The 25,984-nt window shown below is 40.8% G+C and overlaps 2 protein-coding genes across 4 annotated transcripts in view; one reads left to right on the top strand and one right to left on the bottom strand.

Moving 5' to 3' along the window:
- LOC140230736 (uncharacterized protein KIAA0825-like) overlaps positions 1-17,639 on the top strand; it is a 61,250-nt gene extending 43,611 nt beyond the window's left edge. Inside the window, exons 16-26 of the mRNA XM_072310873.1 lie at positions 379-756; positions 7,699-7,789; positions 8,158-8,324; positions 9,352-9,459; positions 10,034-10,173; positions 11,137-11,294; positions 11,868-12,015; positions 12,828-12,930; positions 13,919-14,022; positions 14,934-14,980; positions 15,514-17,639. Coding sequence (XP_072166974.1) covers positions 379-756; positions 7,699-7,789; positions 8,158-8,324; positions 9,352-9,459; positions 10,034-10,173; positions 11,137-11,294; positions 11,868-12,015; positions 12,828-12,930; positions 13,919-14,022; positions 14,934-14,980; positions 15,514-15,918 — 1,849 coding nt within the window. The 3' untranslated portion in view covers positions 15,919-17,639. The remainder of the gene's footprint in view (positions 1-378; positions 757-7,698; positions 7,790-8,157; positions 8,325-9,351; positions 9,460-10,033; positions 10,174-11,136; positions 11,295-11,867; positions 12,016-12,827; positions 12,931-13,918; positions 14,023-14,933; positions 14,981-15,513) is intronic.
- Positions 17,640-20,858: 3,219 nt separating this feature from the next.
- Positions 20,859-25,984, bottom strand: part of LOC140231294 (uncharacterized) — a 66,653-nt gene continuing 61,527 nt past the window's right edge. For 2 of the 3 annotated variants that reach the window (XM_072311443.1, XM_072311444.1), the window contains exons 24-25: positions 25,440-25,454; positions 20,859-24,681 (exon numbers count right to left, since the gene is read on the bottom strand). In XM_072311443.1, coding sequence (XP_072167544.1) covers positions 24,311-24,681; positions 25,440-25,454 — 386 coding nt within the window. In that variant the 3' untranslated portion in view covers positions 20,859-24,310. The remainder of the gene's footprint in view (positions 24,682-25,439; positions 25,455-25,984) is intronic. The other variant, XM_072311445.1, reaches the window with a different exon arrangement.

Below are 25,984 nucleotides of genomic sequence, written 5' to 3'. Positions count from 1 at the left end.
TCTCTATGGAAGAGCCCAAAGAGCTTTTCCCCAGTGGTGGAGAAGAGAAAAATCTCTTTTGGAAGAGCAAGATCTTCGGTGGAAAGTAGCTGTTTGGCGGACGTCTGCGCTCTCAGAGTGCTTTTCTAGTTTCAATATTTTTTTGTTTTTGCAGATTATGGAAATTGAGTTGAAGTAAGAATGTCCATTGTACTTTTCAAAGCATCTGAACTAAATTCTACCTTTAGGAACTTATCTATTATAGGAAAGTCAAGTCATCAACGACAATGTCTGTTGTGCGTGACTGTGTGGTTGTGTGTGTATTTTTGTGTGAACAATGTGTATCTTCTTCTCCCAGGTTTGGCTTAATTTTCACATCATTTGCTCTGTATGTCCCAGATCTGACATCACCTCTATCCTGCTCTCAACACTCACCCATCTCTGGTCGGCCAGCGGAACCCCTCTCCAACTCCTGTCCCCGCCCTCCCTCCTCTCCGGCTCACCCCACTTCCCCTCCGACTCTGCCCCCCTCAGCATCCACAACTCGGCCACCTGCCTCCTGGCAGCACTGGGCGTGGTCTCCTCCCCACTCCAGGACCTCTACAAGGTCTTCAAGAAGGGATTCCAGAGGAAGGCGTCTGCCTCGGTGCAGAGGGGCGTCAGTTCGGGGAGAGAGGGGAAGGACGGAAACGGCAACGGCAACGGGAATGGTTTGAGCGACCAGCGGCTGTGGCTGGCCTGGATCAGGCCTGGATTGTTTGACCAACTCGAGCAGGGGTAAAAGAAAATCTGCAAAATTTCCTCTTGATTGCACAAATATCTCTCGCAACAATATAGACCGGGGGCCCAGAAGATTTATTCAGCTGAAAAGGGTCACACTTTTTAATGGTCTCATCATATAGGGATGTGTCCAAGGGTCAATAAAATGCATTGCTGGCAAGTCACATCCTGTACCGTAAGCCTAGGGACCACAAAAAGGGACCCCGAAAAATGGATTTATTCAGCCGAAGGGGGTCACGGACAAAAGTTGGTGGATATTGTTCCTTTGGGTGTACTTATCATGAAAACAGCAATGCCAGCTATTTTATCCTGTACGGGGCCCCAGACAGTAGCCCCAAAGGGCCCCAGAAATATGGTGTTATTCAGCTGAAAAGGGTCACGGCTAATTTCTTTTGCAATGGAAGTAGTTCCCATCAGAGATATCCAAAACACCAATGCCAGCTATTTTATCCTGTACGGGGCCCTAGACAGTAGCCCCAAAGGGCCCCACCCCCCATAGGCCTACGTACAAACACACACAAACATTGATTTTATTCAGTTAAAAAGAGTCACGGCTAATTTCTTTTGCAATTGAAGTAGTTCCCATCAGAGATATTCAAAACACCAATACCATCTATTTTATCCTGTACGGGGCCCCAGACAGTAGCCCCAAAGTGCCCCACCCCCCATAGGCCATACGTACAAACACACACAAACATTGATTTCATTCGTGCAGCTGAGAAGAGTCACGGCTAATTTAATTTGCGATGGAAGGAGTACCCATCAGAGATATCAAAAAACCAAAGTCAGCTATGTTATCCAGTACGGGGCCCCGGACAGTAGCCCCAAAGGGGCTCCCCCCCCCCCCCCCCCCGACACACACACCCACACTAGTTTCATTCAGCTGAAAAGAGTCACGGCTAATTTCTTTTGCAATGGAAGTAGTACCCATCAGAGATATCCAAAATACCAAAGCCAGCTATTTTATCCTGCACAGTTCTCCAATCAGTAGCCCCAAATTGCTCCCCCCCCACACACACACCCACATTGATTTTGTTCAGCTGAAAAGGGTCATGGCTACTTTCTTTTGCAATTGGTATAGTAGGCATACTCATCAGAGATATCCAAAACACTAAAGCCAGTTATTTTATCCTGTACGGGGTCCCAGACAGTAGCCCCGAAGTGCACCCCCCACACACACACACACACACACACACACACACACACACACACACACACACACACACACACACACACACACACACACACACACACACACACACACACACACACACACACACACTCACACACACACACACACACACACACATTAGTTTCATTCAGCCAAAATGGGTCACGGCTAATTTCTTTTGCAATGGAAGTATACCCATCAAAGATATCCAAAGCACCAAAGCCAGTTATTTTATCCTGAACGGGGCCCCAGACAGTAGCCCCAAAGTGCCCCCCCCCCCTCTCCACATACTTTTTTTTTTTGTTTTTCAATGATATTTTATTGATTTCATTCAAATCAATCATAAATCAACCCATTCTGGGTGTAACATGAACATGAAAACGGTACAAATGCCATTCAAAAGACAAACCTATTACCAACTTATACTGCCAATCATCTCCCTTCAAACATAACAACTCGATTATAAATCAATCCTACTGACCATTTCTTCACGAGAAAGTATTGACATGTACAAAAAAATATATATATATATCTTTGACTATGGTATACTTATACTGCCAATCATCTCTCTTCAACATAACCACTCGATTATAAATCGAGTATATAAGGGTATATACAAGGGTATATACATAAAAAAGCAAAAAAAAAAATCGTTATACAAAACTAGAATGAAATCATTTCATTGAAAATCAAATCCCCATCCCCACCAACCCCGATGCACTCAAACCTATCCCACACCCCCACCACAACCCCAAACACATACATCCACAACCACCACACACATACACCCCAAAACACCCACACACATACACACCAACACCAAAAACACACATACACACACACCCCACACACAAAACATACCCGAAGCGATACCACCTTCCTTCCTATAAATGTAATGGCCATATGCAGAAAAGCATCGTCCGCCCGCACCCAAATACCGCTCCAAATACCCATTCAAATTCACCAAACAAAACTCATCAAACTCCTAGCTGCGGACAAAATCCTTTAACTTTTACACCACCAAAAACTTATCCCTCCCCGCGCGAGGCCAATGACACATTATATTGCCTTCACCACTGATAACTACACTGTACTAATAAAAAGAAAAAGAAAACAAAAAAGAAAACACATACACACACATACACACACACACACACACACACACACACTAGTTTCATTCAGCTGAAAAGGGTCACGGCTAATTTCTTTTGCAATGGAAGTAGTACCCATCAGAGATATCCAAAATACCAAAGCCAGTTATTTTATCCTGTATGGGGCCCCGCACAGTATAGCCCCAAACACGGGTAATTTCTTTTACACTGGAAGAAGTACCTATCAGAGATATTCAACACACCAAGGCTAGTTATTTCATCCTGCACAGAGCCCTAGACAGTAGCTCCACAGTGTCCCATCCATTATACATGTACTGTGAATCAGCTGAAAATGGTCTTACAAATTCTTTTGTAACGTTAATATCAGGGCCTACTGAACAGAGATATCACAAACACTAAAGCAAGTCATCTTATCCTGTATACGGGGTCCCATAGGTTACAGTAGCAAACACTCAAGAAATTTGCAAAGGAAGCATACTTCTGTATAGTGCACAACCAAGATGACCATATTACGAAAACCAGTCATTTCATCTTGTACTGGGCCCAGGTTACAGTAGCCATAAAGTGCCCCTCCCCCACATAATTATTATGACATCATTAGCTGAAAAGAGTCATAGTTGTTTTTCTTTTACAATCGAAGTAGGCCTTAGTTTACATCATAGATACCCAAAACATCAAAGCCAGTTAGGTTTTCCCAGCCAATTTCGCACTTTTGTTGGTTCATTAATTTTGATAGAAGGTTCGAATTCGTAAAATGGGTATTCAAATTGGCTGGTACCCTATTATACGTTCATTCAAATTCGCCTTGACTTGCCGAAAAGTGTATTTCAGTCATTAAATTTCGCGAAAGACAGTCAAATTCCAAACGTGTTCATTCAAATTCAAATCATGCTATTTCTTTGTTTCAGATTTTTTTAACATGTCTTTCTATGTGTGTTTTCGTTTCATCTATAAATTACTGTTATAAAGCAGTAAAAGTGTCATATTTCTTATCTAGTATAACTGGATTTGGTTGTTCTGTAACCAGACTGGTAACGCTCATTCTCTTTCATATACATGTCATTATAGGCCTATACGCGTACCAGTAATGCAGCTTAACTTCATTTTTTATAGTCATGACAGCATAACATATACAGACGTATATCTCTAGAAGACATAGAAAGAATTATTTAAAAAAAAACAAACATTTGAGGATCATAACCTTGACTTCTTGTAACTGGCCGACCGCTCGTAATAAAGCGCTCGTAACGGCCAGATAATTTGTGGCTTCTTACTTCTTTGGATTCAAAAAGCACGTTAAAAATGATGTCGAAGTCTCTTAAACGAATACGAAAACATGAAATGCTATGATGCTTACAAAACAATAACTACGACGAAAGAAAATAAGGAAAGAGGCCAAGCATGAACATATCTGTTTAATTGACTGCAGAACATGTTAAATTAGATGGCCAGAAATCAATTTGAATGAACGAGCGCGGCATGTAATCACGTGACTATATCATTATGAATTTATGAATGAACGGATAGTGGAATGGTACTTGTCTTATATATGGATTTCAGTTGAAAAAGTGTTATTTAGAATAAGGTTAGAGGTAATGTGAATGTTTTAAAATAAATTTGAATGAAGAGATTAATATGACATTGAATTACCATGTCATCTAGGCGAAATTTTTGCTAAATTAAATTCAACATTAAAGAATTCGATTAAAAGAGGTGCGATATTGGCCCGGATGCAGGGCCCTTGACAGGTATAGCCCCAAGGTATTCCCACCCCATATGAATTAATTGTTTTTAGGTGAAAACAGTCATGTATGCCTATTTTCCTTGGCAGTGGAATTAACAGCTGAGATACGTAAAACACAAACCCATCCAGTTAAGGGGCCCCCAGCCAGTAGCTGGAAAGTGCTCCCGTATTATTTTAATCTAAGTGAAAAGAATAATTGCTATAATTTCTTTTGCAATGGAAGTAGTACTCAAGGAGGTATCAAAAACACCGAAACCAGTTATATAGCTGTACGGGGCCCCACGGAGTGTTCCTAAAGTGTCCCCACATGTAATTCCACTATCAAGATCTGCATCCCGATCTATTCAATCTGTCAGATCGGGAGAGAGCGGCAAAAGTGTACGGGGACCGGGAGCATCGTAGCAGCAGCGTTTGGGTGATGGGGTTGGATCTGGCAATTTTACAGATCGGGAAGAAATTTTGAACTGGTTCAAAATTTCTTCCTCATCTCCCCATCAAGATTGACCTATTTTGAATCGTAGCTCAAACGGGGAGAGAGCAGTGACAGTGTAAATACCGCGGGATGAGCGTAACAATTTCAGTTTTTTCTGACTGTAGTAACAGCGGCACAAGAACGGGAAATATAGTCTAAACTAGACACCGACGACATGGTCCCGCTGCTGCGCCGCTTTCTTGATCAAAGCACGACCTTCCCCCTTTAACGACGCTACTCTCGTATAAAATCAAGGCATGTTCCTACGACGCTTCATTCCTGCTTCGATAACGCTGTTGGCCGCTTTAGCTACGCTGTTCCTACGCTTTCCCAGACTCAATTATGCACGTCTTCCGCTCTCGCCGCTCTAAAATCGAACGTAGCCGATACGCTGGAAAATGTTTGCCAGAACAGCAAAACTGATGATGATGAGGAGGACGCGTTGTCGTTGTCGCGAAAATGAAGACGAAGGAGCGCATGTTTAAGAAGACGAGATGCAAACAATAAAGAGAATAAAGCAAAACACTTTGGAGCTACTGTACGGGACCCTGTGCAGGATAAGATATCTGACTTTGGTATTTTGATATCCGATGGATACTACTTCCATTGCAAAAGAAATTAGCCGTGACCCTTTTCGGCTGAATGAAACCAATATATATATATATATATGTATATATATATATATATATATATATATATATAAAATGTTCATCTTGGAATTTTCCACGTGTTGGACTTCGAATGTTGTAATAAAATTTTTGTGTAATCGTTGGATCCATGGCGTACTTGAGACTCTTTCTTCTTATATATATATATATATATATATATATATATATCTATGTGTGTGTGTGTGTGTGTGTGTGTGTGTGTGTGTGTGTGTGTGTGTGTGTGTGTGTGTAGGGGGCACTTTGGGGCTACTGTCTGGGGCCCCGTACAGGATGAAATAACTGGCTTTAGTGCTTTGGATATCTCTGATGAGTACTACTTCCGACTGCAAAAGCAAGTAGCCGTGACCCTTTTCAGCTGAATAAAATCAATGTGTGTGTGTGTGGGGGGGGGGGGGGAGGGGAGGGGGTAAGGGGGCAATTTGGGGCTACTGTCTGGGCTACTGTCTGGGGCCCCATGCAGGATAAAATAACTGGCTTTGGTATTTTGGATTTCTCTGATGGGTACTAATTCCATTGCAAAAGAAATTAGCCGTGACCCTTTTTCAGGTGAATGAAACTATTGTGTGAGTATGTGTGTTGGGGGGGGGGGGGGGGCACTTTGGGGCTACTGTCTAGGGCCCCGTACAGGACAAAATAACTGGCTTTGGTGTTTTGTATGTTTCTGATGGGTACTACTTCCATTGCAAATGAAATTAGCCGTTACTCTTATCAGCTGAATAAAGTCAATGTGTGTGTGTGTGTTGTACGTAGGGCTTATAGGGGGGTGGGGCACTTTGGGGCTACTGTCTGGGGCCCCGTGCAGGATAAAATAGCTGGCTTTGGTGTTTTGGATATCTCTGATTGGTACTCCTTCCATTGCAAAAGAAATTAGCCCTGACTCTTTTTAATTGAATAAAATCAATGTTTGTGTGTGTTTATACGTAGGCCTATGGGGGGTGGGGCCCTTTGGGGCTACTGTCTAGGGCCCCGTACAGGATAAAATAGCTGGCATTGGTGTTTTGGATATCTCTGATGGGAACTACTTCCATTGCAAAAGAAATTAGCCGTGACCCTTTTCAGCTGAATAACACCATATTTCTGGGGCCCTTTGGGGCTACTGTCTGGGGCCCCGTACAGGATAAAATAGCTGGCATTGCTGTTTTCATGATACGTACACCCAAAGGAACAATATCCACCAACTTTTGTCCGTGACCCCCTTCGGCTGAATAAATCCATTTTTCGGGGTCCCTTTTTGTGGTCCCTAGGCTTACGGTACAGGATGTGACTTGCCAGCAATTCATTTTATTGACCCTTGGCCACATCCTTACATGATGAGACCATTATAAAGTGTGACCCTTTTCAGCTGAATAAATGCTCTGGGCCCCCGGTCTAATAGGCTTGCCCAAATAATATCTCTTTAACCTTAGAAGATTAGTACCAGTATCTTAAAATATAAAGGCAGTCAAAATAAAAAAAAATGTTTTCACACTAATTTCAGGAGCAGATTTTGAGAGTCTGTTGTACTTTTTGCAGTGACCAAATTAAAAATCAAAGACAGCAGTTAGTATTAGTATTAACAGTAAACTCTTGTGTGGAATACCATACATCAACCACATATTGACCAAAGAAGGAATTCCACTTCTTTCCATTTGACTCTTTGAATGACACTCCTAAAGCGTAAACTTCTTTGTTAGTGCTTGATCCAGAAGTGCTTCCTTATGGTAAGTATGGTATGGTAAGAGCTGATGCCATGGCAATGATGCTGATTCAATGCTGGGTTTTGTTGTTTTCAGGTGGAACCTCCTCCCCGACAAGATTGCATCCTTCATCCTCCTCAAACTTCTAGCCCACCAGCCAGCCCCTAAGCATGGCCTGACCCTCCAGGTGAGTATGTTCATGGAGTAGTTGGTTCCCCCCCCCCTCTCCCCAGGGGCCTTTATTGTTGTCCTATCATGTTTTGTAGTCATTGATTTATCTGTATCAATTGCTTTTTCGTCGGATAACTGTTTTTCATCATGATCAAAGTAAACAATAATTCAGCTAAAGGTTACAAACATATGACATGATCAAGCTTTACAAGAATTTAGGCAGGTTGTTGTCAAGTTGCATGAAAAGAATGACAGCAATATGTAGCAACCAACACTGACTGACAGAGTTCCTTTTCTGAAGAGAAGTTTTTCAAAAGAAAGTCAAAACTGGCCCTGTTACTGTAAAAGCAATAAAATCTGTCACTTGGTTTGGTTTTGCTGCAGACGTTGCTGTCTCGAGACGCCCTCCTTGCATCACTGATGATGTCCAACACTGGGGGCTCCCTCCGCTATGAGGTCTCCACCATCCTGCAGCCCCTGATCGACGTCCTCATCCTGTGCAACGACCACCCCACTGCCCTCGGCACTGTACTTATGGCCGTCATCGAAAGGTGAGCTTTGATGTGACGACATGTTGACTTCCGCTTCATCTAGAGATGTGGCACAGTGTGGCTGTGTCCATGGTTTACAGCTGAAATACTCCTTCAAATGTAGTTGGTATACATTCATGAGGGATGCACCTATTTTTCATGTTCTGTGTAATATTTACATTGTATTGAGTGTTTCCATGGTGTGCAGCTCACATTATCAACTTTAACTAGGATGAGTTTGTCAGAGACAGGTTAACCCATTGAGGAAGGTTTGATTTTGCTACCATACGCATTTCCCATAGACGCTTGCACGAGTATGCTCGGGACTCATCCTCAATGGGTTAATTATCTCTTCTGAAAGTATGGAAAGATTGACTCCATACAAGATGTGCAACCCAAGCTTTTGCAACCTGCCTCATCCCTTATTGGCTTTGCAGCTGAGATACATCAAACTTGGCTGGGATGCTGCTACCTTCCTTGCCCGCTGTGTTTGCCAGGGGCAACTCGAACATTTTGTCTGACAAGTAAAATGAATTGCTACCTGTCTGAACACTCATTCTGGCAGATGGGAGACTCTTTTCTTTCTTTCTTTCTTTCTTTTTTTTTTGCCTGGATGACCTGTAGGGGATGAGAATTCTTATTGTGCAGCTTCAGTAACACAAAATGTTTTTATGGAGTACAATTCAACTAATAAATGTTTGGTATGAAGTTGTCAAATGCAAGAGATATTATGTTTGTTTATGCAACATAGCTTTAGTTGTTATGCCTCAGCCCCGCAGTTTTGCTGTCTGTGCAATGCTTTGGCATGCATTTCACTTACATTCCCAGAAATCAGAATCTGCCGTGTTCATATGTAAGATTATATGTTGAAATAATTCATAACCATGTGTAGTGTGTGGTCTGACAAAGAAAAAAAAAAACCCAAGCAAAATGAAGATGAAAACAGAGTAAACAAACATTCCGTACGACACTTTGATGGAAATGAATGAGATATTGTGGTGGTTTTCTGCAGGCAATATGGAGTTTATATATTGTTCTTTTCAAACAGGCAGGATAACTGGCCCATGTTCCGCTATGACAGTCTGCCCGGAAAGACAACCTCAGTCCCAGATTGGCTTGCCTGTCTCTTCACTGTCCTCAAACCTTTTATTACAAGGTAATTTGGCTTCTTAGTTCTTTGCATCATCAATTTTTCTCTTTTCATTCCTTTAGCAAAATTCTTTGGAGTAAAACTCCTGCACAAAAGAACTATATCATTGAAGCAAGCAAAATAGTGTAGAATTTGAGAGTAGGTATGAGAAATTATCATATTAGAGTGTCATCCCGAGTGCAGTATTGCCTGTACCATACCATTGTCTTTTGCCATGAAAACATATGTTGTATAATGTATCGTTTTTTTCTCATGTCAAATGTACAGCATCTAAGTATTGTTACTTTATGCTGAATATGCCAAGAATATTGTTAGTGTAAAGTATAGTGTATCACATTAGTCAATGGTCTATGTCATGAAGTGTGACGGTCTTTTTCTTTTCTTTTTATTTTGTTCCGGTATTTAAGAACTGACTTCATTTCTGCACTTTCTGCAAATAATATTTGATACTTTACAAAAAAAAAAATATTGACATAAAGTTCATTGACAGCAGGAACAGATAAATGTAATAAAGTGCAGAAATGATAAATGATAACTTGATACTCCTCAAATTGACCACAATTGCTCCCTCGAACCCTAGGGGCGTCTGCCAGGCAGCCGAGGTGCTCCTGAAGAAGAGGAACGTGGTGGAGATGACAGGATTTCTTGAGACCCTGGGGGAACTCCCCTGTGGCTGCCGACCCAAGCACAGAACAGCGGCCGCCAGCACCTTCAAGCAGGGTGAGCTGACGTAATATTTAGCGTCAGAGGCTGGGAACACCCTTATATTAATCGGTCAAAGTCTAGTCCTGAGTATACTCTGGCAGGTGTCTGTGGGAAATGCGTGCTGTAGCAAAATCAGCGCGTCCTCAGTGGGTTAATGTATTTATTTATTCCACTGTGGAATTGCCCCTATAAAATGGGAACTCTTATGTGAAATATGAAAGCACCCAAAGTAGAGGTCTGAGAGAGGTGTAGAGTCTTCGACACATATAGAAATTGATGTAATTGATGTATCAATCGAAACATTTGTCACATGTAGCAATTCTGAATTTGAGTACACCATATATGTGCAGGATCACACATGAAAAATTAAAGATGAACATCAAAAAGGAAACTCTCAAATGAGGGGTAGATCAGGTAATGTATGGCTCAATTGACCTTACAGTGATAGTTGCATGTTGAAAAATCAAATAATGCTCAGCTATCATCCCATCAGAAATGAATATCATGACTTTGCATACTTCTTCCTGAAGCTCTTGCCAGCCAGACAAAAAGATGATGGATTCAGTTCTTACAAATCATCAGAGTCTTCAAATTTAGGTAGTAAGAGATTGGACAACTTGTGTAGTGCAAAAGCTATAATAATAACAATAAAAGGACATTTATATTGTGCAGCTACTATAATGATATACTCTACTGTGCATTACAAAATGACATGCATACAAGAAATTCAAACAGAAAATACACTATGCAAATGAATCAAATCTTGTTCTCCTCCATTTGTTTGGCAACTTTGCTTCAAAAGAGTTAGGATTTCTAATGCTGTCAAATATATCTATATCAGCATCTCCTATGCCATACCACTTCTAGTACATTTCAAGTCTGCCCTATATTTCTATTCCATGTGAGTGTTGCTGAAATGTGTCCTCTACCTCATGTTCTCTCTCTCTCTATCTGTCGCTTTCTGTCTCTGCACATCAGAGAAAGACACCACCTTTGCTGCCCTCAAGCTCCTGCTGTCCTGCATCGCGGAGGACTGCATCGCCCTGCCGACCCCCCTGAAGATCTTCCTCTACTCCCTGCAGGAGAAGCTGCGGGAGAACAGCATCCGCTCCGCTCACTGCTGTGTTTGCTTGCAGGTGGGTGGGGCCCCTCTTTTTCCCCCAAGCCCCTGGGTGGGATTGATTGGCACCTGCTGGGGTCAATACCTATCATCCATGGTCAGAAATTCTCTGTTCAAAATCTTGTGATGTACACGATTACAGCTGTGTTTCTGTCTTGCCTCTCAGCTGAGCGAGGCATCATTTCTTGTCCTTACTCTCAGAGAGAGCTTTGATATCAGTCTCAGGTCTGCAGTTTTATGTGACAGCTGTGAAGATAAATTATCTTCCAATTCATCCCTCTGCAGCAAGAAGTAAAGCCTGAGAAGTCACATCCTAACACAGGGCAGTCTTGCTTTGCTGTTGGTCATGGTTGTAATCTAATATTTTCCATCCTTTTTGATTTGTGAAGTAATCAAAACAACCATGTAGAAATGCTGAAAGCGTCAGCCTGCAAAAAAAAAAAAAAAAAAAAAAAAAAAAAAAATTAAACAGAATGTGAAATGTTGTTTTCAAACGTAATTGATGTGATACATTTGTGAAACATTTAAACTGCTTGTTAGCAAACAATTGTGATCAACTCTTGAATTTCACCTCTGACAATCTTTACAGGTGATAGGTAGCTGTGTATCGGCCATGTTGTCGGATGAGGCAGAAGTAAAGAGGATTGTGGGAGATTCCATTCCAGATGCAGGGATCAAGGCCTTTGCACAGCTCGGAGAATATGCTTTCCTGTCTCTAACGGCAACGTCAAACCACAGTAATGCACTTAACCTTTATATTCTGTTGCGCTTTGTTATAACTTGCCAAGCTATTTCATTGGCATTCAGATAATTCCTCTTAAATCTGGCCTTAATTCATTTTTAGACAACCCGCTCAGGCATAAAAACTCCTTCACGAATGCTAAGGTGATCAGTAGGAATTGGGGAAGTCTGTCCATCCTTTCCGTGGATGATAAGTTTCCAGACACATCATTTCCAAATTAATAACAGGAAGGGATGAAGAAAGGAAACATCTATGGTAAATTAATTCTGTGTAAAATCAACCAAAGATGGATGGGAATCAAGGTGAATTAGGAACAGAATTTGCATTGCCATAATTGAATAATTATGTGTCATCCAACATTGCATCATTTGTGGAATTCTGATGTGCACTCTGTTCAAAAACAAAAACAAATGCAAACAAAAAGTAAGTGTGTGCCTAGCAGTGAACCTTGTATTACGTGTTTGAAGGTTACCAAAACACATTTTCTGAGCACGTCCCAAGCTGATTTATCAGAAATCATCCCTCTCAAAAATTCCAAGACGGGAATGCCAAAAGAAAGAGAGAAAAAAAAAACAAACAAATGAAGTGAAGAGAATGGAGAAACTAGATTGACAGTAATGTCTCAAGAAAAGTTATTTTTAGTATAATCACTGGATGATAATGTACATGACTCCATATGTTCGGTTATGAATCAAGGTGTTCTTAATGCTATGTGAATTAGTTTTGAATCACCTGAAAAAAATCTTGATCCACACTTCATCCAGAGTCTTGTCTCATTGTTGTTGTTTTGTTTTTTCCCCTTGCAAGGCACACAGGAGAAGTTGCCCAATCCGCTTCACACCTTCACCAAGCTCCACTCCGATTGGCTGCAGGAGCAGATTGACATCATCATTGATCACCTTGGCAACGAGTGAGTGTGCACACTGAGTGTGAATGCAAGTAGAAAAAAATTGATTGTAAGCATTGAGTGCAAGGTTGTAGTGTGAGATTTGCTCCCCTACACACACGTGATGTCCATGAGAATTATCTTGCCACTATTTTGAGTGAATAAAAGCCTTGAGACCTACTTGTTATTGATTCTTAAACTGATGATATAGTCTTGGTGGAAATGAGAAATGGGCCTTTAACTTTTTGTGAGATATCAAGAAACCTCTTGTGAAATAGCACAAGCATACCATTCTAAAGAGGAATTCAAAGTTTATTTTGGAATGGCCGAGACATCCAAAAATAAAGTAAAACAAACCGGTCAGAATAAAAGGTGGGTCCCACCTTTTATTAGTATTGCTCTGTTTTGGGTATCTCAACCATTTCAAAACTAATTTTCATCAAATAAACATTGAATTTCTCTTGGAATTACATTCTCCTTCATATTTCATGAGAGGTTTCTCATTATCTCACCCAAAATGTTAGAAACGTGAAGTTAGGTCTTAAGCAAAATTATATGATCCCTTTAAGCAGTTTCCTAGTCTGCCAGAGCAAGAAAAAGTCAACTCATTGACTGTACCCTGTATCCCTCACCACTTGAATATATCAGGCGTCTTTTGATTGTTTGACCACTTCGACAAACGGACAACACGAGACAGTCTCATAAGTTTTGCTAGTGGTGCTGAATATAATGAATAGATGCATTTCCACTGGGGTTTTACAATTCATTAAATTGTTGAAGAGAGAAATATTCAGATCTCCAGTGCAATTGAAATTATATGATGATGTCACATGGACGCAATATTCATCAACCAATGGATTGTTGAAGTGAGAAGAATCCTGACAGTTAACATGATTGAAGCTTGACAACATCTGCTCAATACCTTCTGTAGCAATGTGTACTTGTCTGTATGTGTTATTCAAGATGGGCTGCCAAGAGTTAGTGCACTTGTTTTTCCCTTATTTTCCATTAGATCGCTGGGTCAGCTGACTAACTACAGCTGGGATGAGACTAACTTGGACTATTTGGAGGAGTACTACGCCCTGCAGGCTGATCATGTGACCCGAACCACCAGTGGTAAGGATGGAATGTGTCACAGGACTGGTTAAAGTTTGTGGTACTTGCATACTTATCAATTAGATAAAATGTATAGCCAGGATTTTCTGCTTCCTTTTTTCTTTGTTCTCTTTTTTATCTTCTTCCTGTTTTTCGGAGGGGGGGGGGGGGGGATGGCTGCTTTCAGGAGGTGTGGTGTGGACTTATTGTCATAAGCGTTTTAGTCACAAATTATTTGCATTGTGAATGCTCCCCCCATTCCAAGTATGTGTACAAATATTTGTCCAAAGGCATTGAATGTGAGATGCTGCAATGGCTTGGGTTGGTGTTACACTATATGTGAAGTATATATACTGCTACATTCACTGCATCTGTTGTTGCTGAATGATATCTAAAATGTTTTGTTTGTATGTGCATACTAAAACAGATTGGCTACATCGTGTCTGTTGTAAAACTTTGTGATAATTTTACAGGGACAAAGTTACTGTTTGGAAGGAATCTTGTCAAGTGTCATTGTAACATCCTGTAAGAAGTAGTACCAACAATCTACCACAGAGACTTGTGCACTAAGTGAAAATGAGCAATAGAAAAATGTCACAATATTTGGACCAGAGATTCATGGTGTTCCAATCCACCTTGTGGTCTGTATGTGTGACTTGGGTTTTCCTTTGATGGTGATTGTTCTGGTCCCATCTCATGAAAGATGTTAGGATAGCAAATTTTGCAAGAATGGCAACTTCCCATAGCAACAACCAATCAGGAAGCAGGGTTTGTATCATCAGCATGACACTTACCACTGCAGCAAGAGCTAATATCATAGCAAATATGTTGTGAAATGGGCCCATATCCACGATAATTCTTTCCTGCTCGGCTGGAAGAATATGTTTGGCAGCAGTGCCTAAATGTCTTAACTCTCTTTCTGTCTTTTTCAGGAACAATTGGGCTGCTGAAAATCAACAAGCTCTTCAAAAATAATCTGGTAAGTGATTGCAGTCTTTGATAGAGACTGGAATTCTATTGCCCTCTTAGATGAATGATAATGGCCACCAGATTTTAAACTTTAGTTCAAAGTGTAGTTCTTATTGGCAGACATCGGGTGTGATGAAAGTGATCACATTGCTTCAGTGATCTGTATCAAGGGCAAACTACGTATTGTGATTTCCCTGAAAACTCTGTTTGAATTATTAATGTAGGATCTCTGTCAGTAGTGCAATTGAATGCAAAATTTAATTTGTCACACTTAATTTCCATCCCTACATTTACATGGTAGATTCACTTGTATAGTTTCACTGGTGTGGTTTGATGAAAGTGAATGGTACTCAATTCACACACCACCAACTGTAATATATTAGCGTACTGGAGTGCAGTAGGTACTAAGGAGAGTAGTATGGCTTTTGCACCATGTATAAGCTAACATGTCTGAGGTAGGACTATTTTGCAATGTGGAGGGCGAGGAACCATTGGCTTATCACCTTTTACTATTCCTCTTTGATTCTCTTCCTGATCTTCTAGGCATGGTTCCAGCACCACCTTGACATACCCCCCGTCCTCCCAACGGGCGAGCCCCAGTCGATCCCCATGTTCGACCCGACAGCGACCATCCCATCCTTCGCCTGCACAGCGCCGGCCGTGGCCGACCCGCCTGCCACCGCCCCGCCCAGCCCGCCCCCGTTCAACCCGCTCATCGAGTTCCACCGGCTGGACGACGCCATCTTTGACCACGAGGCCATCGCCGCCTTCTCCTACGACTGGGCGCGGCTGCTGCAGTCCCACCTGGGGCTAAGCGAGGCGGGGTTTCGCTCCCTCCTCTCCCACCGCCACGAGATGCAGGAGGATGCCTGCCTGGAGGAGAGCGAGAGAAAACCGGTCCGCGTCCTCCGCTCCAAGTTTGACCTGGACAAGGGAGACCTTGTGTGATGAAAGAGAGAGAGGGTGGGGTAAGAGGCCATTGTAGTGACTGCTGAATCACGAGGTAGCAGCTTGATTGTGTGTGAGCTACACTGTACTTGGATTCTTATCAAAGATGTTCCATCTAATGTCAAGAAAATGTCAGCTTATTTGTTTCATTTGATGAACATGGGACATGTGAGCTATGTGTTCTTACAGATTTAAATAAGAGATAGTACTATTGTATGTTGAATAAACAAATAATTGCTGCGATTTGTAAATTGAAGTGTAAATTGAAGTGGTGGCATGACTTCAAAGACTCGGTGTTGATAGCAATGTTTTGTTAGCACTCACTGCGTATGCTCTTATCATGAGCTATAAATTTTTAGAATGTTCCTAATAGATTGATCTTGGAATATCTTTTCTTTTTCACACTTATTTTAGGTCATGTTTGTCTTAACTTTAAATATGAATTTGAAGTAGGAGAAGGTGTAGAAATTCCAGCAATATCAAATAAACTGCTCGAGTGCTACATTTCAGCCTATTTCTCATGGCTAAGAGTGAATAAGTAAAGATTCTGGCAAATTGGGGGATGTTGATTAAACACTGTCCAGTCTGAATGTGCAAACATATATTGCCTCAGCCAAAGACTTCAAAAACTACCTATCTATTGGTCAGCATCAGACATTGGATAATATTTAGACAAGAATAGATTGGTGCAAATCCTTCAAACATGAATGAATGTAGTTTTCTGAATTCATACCTGCAATGCACTGTCACTCATGTGTAATTGCTTTTTTTTTTAAAGGAAATTTGCAGGTCACATGGAAATGCAATTTTATGAATCACTCAGATGTTTTGTGTGCAATGTTAATTCAATTAAGACAATTCTAGTGGTATGAGAGCAAAAACCCAAGAATTGAATCAGGAACGACTCTCATAAAGGACTCTTGAGGTATACCAAAAATCGTACTTGTAGAGTTCCAGGGCATGGTAAGAGTTCCAGATCTGTAAATGTGGTGCTAATAAAATGCCTGTGCACACTTATCTCTACAAGACATCACCAAGTATTACATTTGTGAAGCTTGAAGCATAGGTAGGGCTTTAAATGTCATGCTTTGGTTCCCCCCCCCAATACATTTTGTAAGTGCAAAACAAATATTTGTACTTTCGAGGTGTCAATGACATGCCGTGCAATATAATACCATGTGCTGAGTTGAGAGAGCAGGTGGACATAAATAGATATTGTCATATCTTAACTCATCTTATCACTTGATGTACATAACATTTATAGGTATTATACTCATGAAGCACAACACAACTATTTTTGAAGGAGTACTAGAAGAAATATTGTAATGTGTTAATTTGTTTAGAAGATTCACTTTTGTGATTATGCCTTTATTTTACGTGTACCATATTTCAAGTTCCACCGTTATTTGTTAATGCAATGTCCACATCACACTGCACAGGTTCCAGTACTAACTGGTATTTTGAATTGAGTTTAGTCTCTGAAAATCTACACTGAATAGAAATACCAGATGAAAGATGTTATTAAAATCAGATCAAATCTAAAAGTTGTATATGAAAAGACACTTTGGTGGGTACCAGGAATATAGATGTAAAAATCAGCTCTGGATGATATAAATGTAAACCTAATTTTAGACAGCATACGGAGTAAATAATTATGGTATCTTCACAGAAACAAAGCCAACAGCTGAGTCGTCAGTCTTTGCCTTTGGCTTAGGCTTTGTACAGCACACACAATGGAAGTGCACATGGTAGTTGTACACTGCATATATGACAGTGGTGAGTAATCACATACAATTCATGGAAAGGATACCCCAGTCTGGCAGTGCTACAGAAATGTGTGAGTACTGTTCATGATCGGCAGTGTTTCAGTGATATTTTGGGCATTCATAATGCATTCATTATGAAGTCATCAAAACAATATTTTGTTTTTTAATGACATAATGGTATCCTAAGACAATACCAATGTAATTCTAACTAAGAAATTATAAAGTCTTTGCAACAAAACATGTATGTTATCAAGAGAGACTAGCACTTTTAAAATAAGGCACACATTGAAAACATTTCTTGAAGTGATAGTCAATTTAAAAAAAAAAAAAAAATATATATATATATATATATATATATATATATATGTAAGTTCCTTGTTTGCCTGCAAATCCGATAAAAAAGTATGGTTCAACTCAGTGACATGCATGTTATATAATGAATACCTACGACTGTGAGCACCATTGTACTTGTAAAGGTACTACCATAATAATTTATAGTACCAGTACTAGGTGAAGTATGTGTAATCCGTGGACCACTCTTAGTACTGCATTTTTAAGTGTGTACAGTACTGCACTCACAAAGTATTATACCAATGAGTCTTGTAAATAGTGTATTTATTATCTTGTATGGAGCAATCAAAACCATTGCACAAGAGTTTTATCCTAAAAGTTTTATCTTAATGTATAGACGATTATTATAGTGCAATCTCAGAGTGGAATGAAAGAGAAATTGAAAGAGAGAGAATGTAAGAAAAGGAGAGAGAGAGAGAGAGAGAGCAATATTTGGTGTATGTGAGGCTGAAAGTATTCCTTTGTTGTATATCTGTTAGGCAGGAGTGTAGATGTATCCTATATCCTGCTGTTCTGCTGCAATTTTTCTGGTATGTTGGCATTCAGCTGATCCTATGCGTTTGTGCTAAGGTTACTGAAAATGAATGTGGGTCTCCATTGTCAGTTGAGAAAAGATAAGGGCGTTAAGGTGCCACTAACGCCACAGGGTTATAGTGGCACTAACGCCCTTATCTTTCTCAACCGACTTTGATGACAAAATGCAATATGGTCAACTCAGTGTTTTTCCGATAGTTTCTGTTAAAAAGTACAGGGCCAAGAAAGTGGGGAATTCACTGGTCAGTCTTTATATCATGTGACTTGAAAGGAAAAAGAATGCATGGCAACAATTTGTGTATATTTCATTTTTTGTATTCATGTGTATGAGCTCACGTATCAAGGCCTATTTTGTTTTTGTTTTTGTTTTTTTAATAGACCAGACATAAGTTATATTCAGTAATTAATGAGAATTTATGCACATGTACAGTCAACCAGCCTGGCCAAGTTGATCAGTAGATCTGTAGTTGATCTGTAGTCGAATCATTACATGCGTCAGGGCTCCTGACAAAGACAAACGGTCAGTATTTTGCCATCGGGCAGGAGACGAATCTGTATCAGCACGTGTAGAAACCATGTTTGGATTTTGTGTTGTTTTGATCACAGTTCATAGTAAAACTTGGTAGGAATGCTATCAGCTAACAGGGTTTACCGACTTTTGTTGATGTATCATGTTCAATGCTAGAAGTCAAAGTTCAGCGATGTTAATTGCAATGATGTAGAATATCCTGAATGAATGCGCAGGGCACGATGTATTCTTTTTGCCATGCAGATGGTACATACCCAAGTGTACTGGTGTTACAACTCATTTCCAATAGACATAATTATTTGTTGACAATCCTAGTGTCAGTAACCTCCGGTGAAAAAAGAAAAAAGGAGACAAGTTTATGACTTGATTATCATAGTATTTCAGTTTCTTGAATTTGTTTGAACTTGGTGGATGTGTTTGTTGTACTAATCACACATGAGCACGGTGTCCAAACCTAGCAGTATTTATGTAGGCCGTATGGAAGGCACAATTTAGTGCCATGTCTGGCAAGCTGCTGCAGACCTATGTGCAAGCTTTGAATGAAACATGTTGAATTGGACTTTCGACATAAAAAAAAAAGAAGAAAATCAACAAAATTTCATTGTCGGGTGCAAGAGTCACAAACTTCGTGGGGCTGCACATTTTTTGCAGCTTCTTATTTGGAAGCAACATATGGCAAGCAATACCAGGTTAGGTGCATTGTACATAGGTCGTCTACACTAATCCCTCCAGAGTTGAAAAGATACAGTGAGAGTTTTCTGGATGGTGTTGATGTCTTGTAGTATTGATTGTGTTTGTTATGTTTGTGAACCACAGTTCGCCATGTTTTTCTGTGATGTAGTAATAAAATACAGTCACTTCAGAACACACCCTAGTATGTCCTCGGCCCGTTTTCTTCAGCCCTGTGGGGTTAGATTACCAAGTTTGGCTCCATTTTGCAAGGTGGAGTGGTAAACGTATGTGTATTTAATGATGATGATGATCCAACATGGGCAACTGGGAAAGATGTCAAATTTTTTGTCTCATCTCTTGTCATAAATGTCACCAACAAAACAGTTGTTCTAGCATTCAAAGCCATGAAGACCAAAAGGACTAAAATAACAAATTTTGAACATGACACATTGTCCCTTTATCATATTTGGATAAAAAATGCATGCATGCAGACAGAGGCTCTGTTGTATACATGGAGCGTACTCGGAGACAAAAGACGATTCTTCCAAGGTGATCCGGAATATCAAGTTTCTGTTCACAGAAATTGAGAGGGGGTTTTCATGTGCAAGCAAAGTCACAGCTATGGTTAGGTCCATACCTTGAGCAGCCAATAGAAAACCAATCAACAGATGCTATTCTAGTTGTTCCCACCCCCCTCCCCCACAAAATGTTTTTTTTTTTTTTTTTTTCTCAATTTTTTTTTTGCAATGCAAGGAAAAAACGATCTCTCCACATATTCTCACTCTCTTTTGAGGTAAGTGGACAAATCAATGTAATGCAGAACAATTCTTCACTGTCAGTGTGCATGTGAATGTATGTGTGTATGTATGTATGTATGTACGTATGTCTATGTATGTACGTATGTCTGTATGTACGTATGTATATATACACACACACACACACATATACACATACATACATACAGTCTGAAATTATGTTGTGTAGAAAATTTTGGGCTAATTCAAAGTAAAATCCTGGATGGTCTGATAAAAACAGGCACCTTGTTCATCACACATGAGGCACAAAATAGGAGAATGCGAGCCAGGAGGTAAAGAGACAAAAACACAATTTATTATCATTTTTTTTTTTTTTACAGCCAAGACTCTTTTTAAATCTCATTTACAGGGCATTATTACATATCAGAAAAAAAAAGAAAGAAACCTGAACGTAAAATAGACACATCTCTTGAGTGTGCAATGTTACATTCATCCCTACACGCTATAACACAGTATCTTTTTCATGTATAATATTACACTTTGTCATAGAGTTAATGTACAACTGCCAACCCAAGAGTAGAAAGGATCCAATAATGATAATATAAAAAATATCTACCCTGGGCATTGACAAGGGTCTGCTTCATATATTTCTACACCCCCCAAAAAATTGAATCCATTCACAACATAGACTTCATATAAAGACTTCTAGGTCTATACACAATCAAATGCACTTCACAATGACACATAGAAAATGACGATATGTAATTGCTGTCTGTTCTTCTTTCCCAGTTCAGAAGGATCTTTCGCGTTGTCGAAAGTTTCCTTGGAAAGAAAGAAAAAATAAAACAAAAAGAGAATAGCCTCCTAGATAGAGAAAACTTTGACAAACTGTACAAATATTAGTTGATGTGATACCCATTATAAATAATGATCTACATCCATGAAGAGCTACAGATTTTGCCCAACGAGAGCTCAGAAATGAAATAACACATTTCTGCCCTTTTTTTCTCAGTCTCGGTAGAGACTGCACATTAAAGTCAACTCTCTCTTGATACACCAATTTGAGCATGTCACACGCTCATTGCATTGATCCATACATGCTTACATCTAAATCTGCTTGATCCGGTGTTCTGTCTAACAGCTTATATGCAGGAATTCGCAGATTCACAGAATTCACAGATTAGCGATTTTCTCTCTTTGAGTGTGTGCGTCTGTGTGGTGGAAGTTTGCTCCTTGGAAAATATTTGTACCGGGTTATTGAGTGTCAGTATCTAGGAAAGGAAAAATCTAACTCTATAACTTACACAACAGGGAAAGAAAAGTCAACACTTAGCTAGAGATAGATCATCGTGCACAAAGTCACTGACACACACCATCACGCACTAGAGACACTATGCAGCTAACAGTGACGCAAGAGAAATAAACTGCCAAAACAAGCCGAGTAGCTAATGTCCTATGCGCATACGGAATTCACAGAAACACACGACAGCACCTTCTTTTGCTCTCTTACTATAAGACAATTGACGGAGGGGACTGTGGTAAATAAATCCCAAACCAAAGAGCTCTAGCCTCTCAAACTGATGTAGCTTTCACCGCTCAATAACTTATACAGATCTGGGACTTAGTTTCTCCTATTGTTGATTTCTTTCTCTTTCTTTTTTTTTTTTTGGGGGGGGGGGGGGGGGTCAGTGGAGTCACTTTATCAAGCAAATGTTCCAAAGGAGTGCTCCTTCTATGATGCGAAAAAAAACCCACATACACATGGAAAGTGGAAACGAAAGAGATAATAATAAATGTGTGGCTTGTCGCTATCAGGCTGAAAGCGTCTGAGCTGAAACTTACTCCTATCCTAATGCTGCTCCAAAGAAATCTCTTTTTCAAATGTGATTGCATAGCACACGTTAATAATGGTCAGAACTCCACAACATCCCATGACAGTGTTTGCACCTCATCTGCAAGCAACGACTCACACACTGGCAGACACCAACAGCTACACCAGAAGCATTAAGGAAGAAAGAAAGTGGGTGCACGATTCTACGAGAATTACAACACATGCTCGATTCACGTAGCCCTACCGGGTACGTACTTGGATACCGACTGGACTGTGCTCACAGATATTCGGCAATATTCACGTGTCATGCATTGGGAGGAATTTCACTAAGACTTGGCACTAAATGGGGCGATGATTTCAGGTGCCAGAAATACATTTACAGAGACGGGGATTAAAAAGAACATACCCGTATCCCCATCCTCTCCTGGGGGAAATTCATTGGCAGGATAATGGAAATACTCCGTACATTTTCACATGCCTCTTGCGAACAGTGAAGCAGACCTCTTGATCTCTGAGAATATGACCGTATGCTGCATTTCAATTGAAGCTTTTTCCTCACAAAATGTCTCTCTTCGAATAGGTTGATAGACGGACTGTGAGATAATATCTCATTTCCCTCCCGTCATAACTCATCTGAACACTCCTGTCGGACAGCATGAGCATCAACTACCTCAGAGTCCATCTCTAATAATTCTTGCAAGGACAAATAACATCGGGTAATGAATGGCAGAGACACCAAGGCTTATGACTGCAGAACACCATGCAGCGCTATGAGGTGGATACAAATTTAAACACCTGATCATCCTTTAGAAGCATGACTTGTGGCATAATAACAACATTTTTATCACTAGCATGAACGACACAAAAAGTTGCATAGTCCCCTAAACCTACATATTGTGTGCACGCGGGCAAAATGTCTGCATTCACATGGTACAGGATTTAGATATTGGAAAGGCAAAGCCAAAATATTCCACTTAACTTACATCTACTGCCCACAGGAAAGGAGCAAAGCACATGACTACGAAGGATCAAGAGGAAAAAATGATGCATTTTTTTTTTTGATATTTCAGACAAGATGTTGTTTCCTTCTAGAAGTGCGTTAGAAGACATGGACATGTTATACATGGTGCTTGTTATATCAACGGCAATATGAGATCACCTCACTTTATCACTTCAAAAAGTCAGTTCAACTGCTGGAGTGGTATATTACAACGTGCAGGGCAAATGGAGATGACTGGAAATGACTTTCAACTTCTCAAAATGGAAGTGTAGTACTAAGAGCGCTCACTTGGTTCAGGCACAGGTGTGAATTTTAAATGGCAACTGCACGCAAACGACGGTGACGGAAAAATGTATAGCCACTCTCTCTTGCCACCTGCTGCTAAACTATACATTATCAACCAGATAGGCCTCACAATGTTTTGTCATAAATACTACTAGTATATGTTACAATAAAATCATATATTGCTTCAGCATAAATGCTAGCCTGGTCACATTGATTTTAGCATGCAGTAAAACTTTAAAGCCTTGTCCCCTCTCCAAGGGGGGAATATCATCTAACGTTGGCTTCCATGCATGACACACCCTATTCAGAAGAAATAGCATTGAAAAAAAAGCAGAAAAAAAAAACAGATGCATTGATGCACTCTTTGGTAGCAGAGAATTAATCAGAACATATCGCACTAGCTGAATGTTGCGTGAAGTACACTGAATGTCATCATGGAGCAGAAAAGCAAGCAATTTGGACATTGATGGGGGAGGGGGCATCTAATCACTAAGAAAAAACATCAATGAATCACCATAGATAGCTATCAAAGGAATTCATTTGAACATTTGATGGAGGGCAGAAGTAACCAAGAATCCGTGGGACCTTGTCAGCTCGGGTCAGGTTAAGAGGAGGGGCCCACTGAAGAGGATGTGGTGCCCTCCAAACACTGATCGGAGGTTGACTGGCTTAGGACGGCCAATAGTTGGTGCCGTAGGACTGCTTGCTGGTCTTGCTGCTCTGGCTGCCGGCCCCCTGCGAGCGACCCGTGGAACCCGCCCCCTGGTTGTCCCCCGGCAGCTGGTGGGCCAGCATGGTTGCGGCCGAGTGGTGGGGGAGGATGGGGACAAAGGGCCCGTGGTAGGCCGTGGGTGCCCCGCCCGCCGCAGCCGCAGGGTTCAGAGCTCCCGCTTGGGTGACGGCCGTCATCTGGTAGTTGAACGGGGGTGGCGTGCCGGTGTGGAACCCACCCTTGTTATCAAACGCCTGGTTGTGCGACTTGCTCGGGTACGAAGAGCCGGCTAGGTCTGTGGGACCCGTCGAGGCTGAAGTGACAGACACTGCACCAACAATAGGGATGGAGGGGAGAAAAAACCACATTGTTATTCCTATCATCCAGCACGATGTCATACATCATATACAGACCTCTATGGCAGAAATGATTTCCCCAATGATATTGCGTAAAGGTCACATGCAATTACAAACTACTTGGAAGGGAATTCTCAAACAGGCAAGCCATGCTATGAAGATCTGCACACAATGTGTGACACCACTTAGAAAAATTCTTTTTTTCTTCTTTTTTTGAGTCATCCACAGCCAAAACAGAAGTATAGCATATGAGGGATGAACATGCTTTTGATCACATGACCATGTCAATGACATTCTCTTTATTAATCTTCATCATTCATATAATTACCATTATCATATCTGAAATTGAAGTGGGGGACACTAAAGTTTTGTCATCTTGGAGTTGTGAACTAAAGCAGGATCATCTTTTTGCTCTCCCCTCTCTCTATGAAAGAACAAGTTCACCTACGAGTGTCAGACTGTCCTAACACATATTGTCATAACAGCAAAGACTTTGTCGTTGATTGATGATACTTGAGACAAAAACAAAATCCCAATGATGCACGCAAGAGACGTTTATATGCCATCAATCCCTCAAAACAAATTCAACTGCCTACTTTTTTTTTTCTTCTTCTTCTTCGTCAGAGAAATCTCCCTGTGGCTGTCTGAACAGCGCACAACACGCAATGACAGAATCATTGGTACTGTTAATCTACTGCCAAGTGGCAAAGGCAAATCCCATGTCATGTACCTGAACCTCTGGCAGCTAGTGTTGCACCATCGATGTATCAATAGGGCCGAATGGATGAAACACCGAGGGATTCAGAGGGAGAAGGGGGGAGGGGAGGAGAGCGGGGGGACGGGACCACGACCGTCGAAGGAAAAGGATGGGCGACAAAAGATGGCAATGGGTGCATCGTGACAGGTTTCAGGCAAGTGATGTACATGCACATTACAATGAGGTGGGGGGAGGAAGGGGAGGAGGAGGGGGGAAAGAAGGAAATAATGAGAGATTGGAAAAGTGAGAGTGAATGCAGGATAGACAGAAGGATCGACAGAGAGAATGAGAGATGCAGGTAACCATGGTGACAGGTAGAAATGAAAGTGAGGGAGAAATGTAAGAATTCGGTTTCAGATACATTTAGATTGTAGAATGAAGAGAAGAGAATGCAGTAAGAATGTATATAGGAGAGAAAAAGTTAAAGCACGGATGAGGTAACATCCAGAGCAGAAGTTAGTAATGAACAGAAAAGGGAAGTGAGTATGAGAATCAGGATTGAAGAGAAGAATCAATGA

The sequence above is a fragment of the Diadema setosum genome, chromosome 7 (genome assembly GCF_964275005.1).
Source record: "Diadema setosum chromosome 7, eeDiaSeto1, whole genome shotgun sequence".
NCBI lineage: Eukaryota > Metazoa > Echinodermata > Echinoidea > Diadematoida > Diadematidae > Diadema > Diadema setosum.
Note: the sequence above shows the minus strand (reverse complement) of the source record. Positions and strands in the feature narration are given on the sequence as shown.